Source organism: Carex rostrata, chromosome 8, assembly GCF_964058835.1.
Source record: "Carex rostrata chromosome 8, lpCarRost1.2, whole genome shotgun sequence".
Lineage (NCBI taxonomy): Eukaryota > Viridiplantae > Streptophyta > Magnoliopsida > Poales > Cyperaceae > Carex > Carex rostrata.
Window position 1 is genome coordinate 12,017,934 of NC_135925.1, and position 5,330 is coordinate 12,023,263.

Here is a 5,330-nt window from a genome sequence, read left to right on the forward strand (position 1 = left end):
CTAGGTTCGGTTCGAAATTAATTCAAACCAAACTCAAACCTAAGATAAGTTCGGTTCGGTTCGGTTCGGTTCGGTTCGGTTCGTTGCCACCCCTACATCTGACCACCCCAACTCCAAATAAGATATGATAAAAACAAGAATAATGTTATTGTTCTTTTTGTTGGCAGCTCATTTAGTGAAGGAAAAAAACATGGCGTGGCGTGACTTGGTCACATCACATATGACGTATGACCAAAACTTATTTTCATAGCGAAGAACAATTATACCACGTATAATCACACTGTAATCTTGATTATTTGTTTAATACTTTTTTTTCAGATTTTCATGAAAAATAATAACGGACAAACTAAAAATATAAAAATAGAACTATTATAAAATAAATTATAATAAAAAAATAATATCAAAAAAATTAGTCACGTGTCATCATGTGACGTCATGTAACGTGACGTGATCAGATTAAATGACGGACATTTTCAATTGAAGAAAGACATCACGCAAACAAGAGTGAAAGTAGATAGAGACAAAAAGGTGGTCCATAAAATTAATTAAGACACGTCACCCCTTATAAATTATTATTTTTTAACTTTATCATTTAAAATTTTTAACTTTTACTAAAAATTATACTAGTCCACATGTATTCAGGCTCTCATATTTCAAATTTTAAGCCCCGACTCTGTACACGAACCCCCTTATAAATTATTATTTTCCAATTTTATCATTTAAAATTTGAACTTTTACTAAAATATATTATACTACTCCATATGTATTCAGTCTCTCATATTTCAAATTTAAGCTCCGACTCTGTACACAAATGAATACGTCACGCAACACACAAAGTACGTAAGTTAACCGACAAGTGATGTGACAAAAGAAAAATAGAAATCCATAGTCAATCCATGTAAAAAAAAAAAAAGGATTATCCACACTTACACTAAATAGAATATTTCAAACTTTTTACCTTCGATTTTCATTGATATAATAATTACGACTAGATGTACGGAATTGTACAAATTACGTAACAGATGGATTTATCTTGTCACCCAATCACCTATTAGCTCTTCGGGCATCCATTTAATGTAATGACACCTCGGCACCTGAATTTTTTTTATAAACCATAATTAAAAAAAAATTATAAAACCAACATGATTATTTATTTTTTTACAAAACCATAAGAACTGAAATGTTATTTCGGTCCGATTTTTTTATTTCGGAACCGAAATAGCAATTTAGTCCGAGGTATTTTCACAATTTTTCAACGTATTTTTTCTCGAAATATATGAAAACGGCTGGGACTGAAATGACAATTCAATCCTAAAAAAAAGATACCGAAATGACATCTCGGTTCTTATAATTTTTGTAAAAAACAAAACAATCATGTTGGTTTAATATATAAAATCTATTTATTTTTTATTTATGGTTTCTAAAAAAAAAATGTCGCCACCTCGGGTGGAATAATTAAGTCACTAGTTTTGAAAGAAGCATATATACGCTTCTTTTCTGTTTTTTTTGCTCTGCCAACCAATATGGGACTGGCCATGTTTCAGATACTTGCCCATTTGTGGTAGTTCAGCTTTTATCATCTTTTACTCAAGTTTTTGTTCTTTCATTGGAAAGTAGTCTTGCTTGATTATTCCATTCTCTTTCTTTTTTCTTTTTTTTCCAGGTGCTGGTAGCTATGTTGAGTTGGCATTTTGCTTTCCGTTTTTTGTTTTGGAAAAATTGAATTATTGGGTTACCTATTTTAATGTTGATAGCTTCAAAATATTAAAACGGGTAACGATTTTAACAGAGCAGTTTTGGCTTCAGACAGCTCACAGACTATACAATCAAACCGGCGCTGCGTATGGGTTTTGCGCTGCATGAAGCCAAAACTACTCTGTTAAAATCATTACCGGTTTTATTAGAAATTCCAGAAGTCTTGAGATTAATGACCTATAGCTAATAAACAGTCAATTATAAAAGTTGTTTATAAGATGTTGGAGCCGTTCGGCAACACAAGTAAAATTAAATTTTAATAATTCGCACTAAAGAGATATGTTCGATTATCTTAATATATGAATAAAACTAATTAATTAGGAGACTTAATCTATAGATAGATATGACTTAAGATTTTAAAAAAAGTAAGTTAAAAGTGATGAATTTAATCCTCGATAAAAAAATCGTAGTTCAAAAAAATTACACAAATTAATAAAGAAGTTAAAAGTTGTGTCTAATCAAGTTTTCTCAAAGATGACCTTAAGTGTCTCCCAAGTATAAAAAAAAAAAAATCACCTAGAAAACGAGCTAGTGTCAATCATACTTTAGACTGAATTTTCATTCTATACATATTTTAACATTGAGATAATGTATTGTTTTTTATGGTTTTTTTTTTATTATTATGGTCGAGATAAAGTATTGTTACCCAACTCATTTGACAATCTGACAGACAAACCAAAAGAATGAATGCATCAATAATTAGCTTCCCTTAACTAATTGCTCAATAATTAGCTTAATTATTATTACAAGTAAATGTGAATATACTTATCTACACGTGTCATTTAATACAAGGATGCATGTTTCATTGAGCCCTTGTATGTTATCTTGAAAACAACTAAATATAATTACAAGACTAAACAGAGGATGTTGAGAAAAAGGCATTTGATATATATATAACTAATTTACACAAGTCATATCATATAACAAGGGATATATAAAGGTAAAATACATAACCTCAAAGAGATGCTAGCTAGTTCCTACATTGCCTCAACCAAAATAACAATATATAAAAAAAGTTTAGCAAAGCAAAATCATTGTTACCAGGTTAGTTTTGTCTTCCAAATCTTAGAACTACAGCTACTAGAAGATCCACCTCTCTTAAATAAACCACCAAAACATCTCCTTTCTTCCCTTCTCTCCATTTTCTTAGATTTCTCCTTGATATTGGTAGAAAGGTTACTAACATGATCATCTGTTGTCGTAACAATATTTCTCTCATTATTTCCTGTAGACGCATCAGAAGCCAATGAATCATCCTCTTCTACTCTGTTCTCACCAGTGCTGTCGTGAAATTCAACACTGAGATCACTACCCATCTCACCATCACCATGATCATCATGATCATCATCCAGGGGAGATGCCAAGTAAAGCGTCCAGCCAGACTCTGTGCTGCTACACCTCTCCCCTTCTCCAGTTATCACAGATGTCGACTCAACTAGGTACTCCATTTGTAAACAGAGGCAAGAGAAGCTGAGGTGCCTTTCTATTTACACTGAGAACGCGCAAGAATATTCGCAAAGAGAGAAAGAAACAAAGGAGCAAGCGTAGATGAAGTGTAATTGAGCACCTACCAACTAGGAGCAGGAGAGAGCAGTTTGGTTTTGATTCTTGCTTGATTTTTGAATTGTCTGACAACCCATTTGTAGAGTGATAGAGGTGGACAGGAGATCTTTTGCGCTGAAATGTCACATTCTTATATAAAATTCCCTCCTTTAAATAGGAAAGATCAATGTACCAGTCACCACAGCTGTCTTTCACACGACTTTCAACAAATTTCATTTCTGGATCTTGTCAGGAACATCAAAGGTGATCCATCTTTTCAAAAAAAAAATGTCTCGAAGCCCGAATTTTTTTTATAAACGATAATTAAAAAAAAAATTATAAAATGACTATTTTTTTTTTACAAAAATTATAAGAATTGAAATACCATTTCGGTCTTCTTCTTTTTTAACCGAAATGACATTTTGGTTCCAACCGTTTTCGCAGATTTTAAGAAAAAATACGTTGAAAAATTATAAATATACATGGGACCGAATTGTCATTTTGTTTTCAAAAAAAATTCGAGACCGAAATGACATTTCCATTCTTATAATTTTTGTAACAATAAAAAAAAAAGTAATCATGTTGGTTTCATAAAAATCTTTTTTCTAATTATGATTTATAAAAAAAATTCCAAGTCCTCCACGGAAGATTTTTTTTTTTTTTACAAAATATAATTTAAAAAATTACCAAATCAATAATTTAATTGCCAAATAGGAAATAAGTGAATGCAGGAATATCAAAACTTTGCCTATTTTTATTACATTATTGGTTCAAAAACATTAGACTTCCTCATCTATCCCTGATAATTTTCTTTCATTTTCTTTCTTTTATTTTGTTCTAAATCAGAACAAATGGCATGATGGAAAATGGTCCCTAATTTAAAATCATCAGTGTATCAATGATGCAAATTCCACTGGTTAACCAAAATTAGTTTTGGTAAATCATTTCAATAGTTTCACCAATTACCAAAATTTGAGTTATATTTTCTGACAACTTGTTTTGCATCTGTGGTGTTTGATCAATATCTCAAGACAACGCATGAATATTACTGACCTAAAATTAAGTTTGATAAACACTAGCTAAAGCAGAGACTAATCCAGACGATTTAACCAATAAACACAAATTACATGTGCGGTTGCTCTTTTTTTTCATTTTGGGACAAAAAATCTACTTCCAAATGAAAATAAAAAATAATGATGAGCTGTGAAATATTATTTTGTTTGGAATTGAAATCTGAAATCTGAAGTTAAGAGTTTTAGTGATTTACAGTGTCCTAATTCTACTCTATTTATGCAAGTTCCGGTCATATAACCGTTGAAAGAAAAAAAGAAATGAATAAGGGAAAGATTTACAGAAAATTTATGCACTAGTTAAGCATCAGCTGTAAAAGGAAGCTGAATCGGAGGAAAGAAGGAAATGAGAATTGGGGATTTTTTTTTACCATAATTAGAAAATGACAATTTAGGAAATCAATTTGGCTGGGTTTTTTTTTTTACAAAAATTATAAATACCAAATAGGCTATTCGGTACCCTATAGCCCATTAGGTTGGTTTTTGTAAAAGAAATAATCAGTCAAGTTGGTTTTCTAAATTTATTTTTTCCAATGAGTAAGGCTACGGTGAGTTGCGAAGTAAAACACATTTTTACTTCACGCAATATCTTCATTTTCAAAGTTCAAATAGCCGATCCAAACTGTTAGATGCTTAATCTATATTAAAATATGCTTGGAAACTAAATTTTACATTTTTTGGAATTTTTTTACTATTTATTAAGCCACTTTGAAAATCTGAAAATCCATATGAACAGTAAAAAACAGTAAAAATTTCTGGACCGCTGGATCGGCAATTTTCAAAGTGGCTTAATAAATAGTAAAAAATCCAAAAAATGTAAAATTTGGTCTCCAAGCACATTTCAATATGGAGATCATGTTGAGCGATTCGGATCGACATTTTGAACTTTAAAATCGCAAAATATGAGCGTAAAGTAAAATAGTTGCTTTACTTCGCAACTCACCGTAACCCAACTCTTTTCCA

At 30.9% G+C, this 5,330-nt stretch overlaps 1 protein-coding gene across 1 annotated transcript; it reads right to left on the bottom strand.

Moving 5' to 3' along the window:
* Positions 1-2,533: 2,533 nt before the first annotated feature.
* LOC144558338 (uncharacterized) lies at positions 2,534-3,383 on the bottom strand. The gene has a single exon (XM_078307163.1). It carries the CDS (start codon positions 3,201-3,203, stop codon positions 2,793-2,795), a length of 411 nt encoding a protein of 136 aa, XP_078163289.1. The 5' UTR covers positions 3,204-3,383; the 3' UTR covers positions 2,534-2,792.
* Positions 3,384-5,330: the final 1,947 nt, after the last annotated feature.

Coding starts and splice junctions, on each gene's coding strand:
- LOC144558338 (XM_078307163.1), bottom strand. CDS start 3,203: ATGGAGTACCTAGTTGAGTCGACATCTGTGATAACTGGAGAAGGGGAG.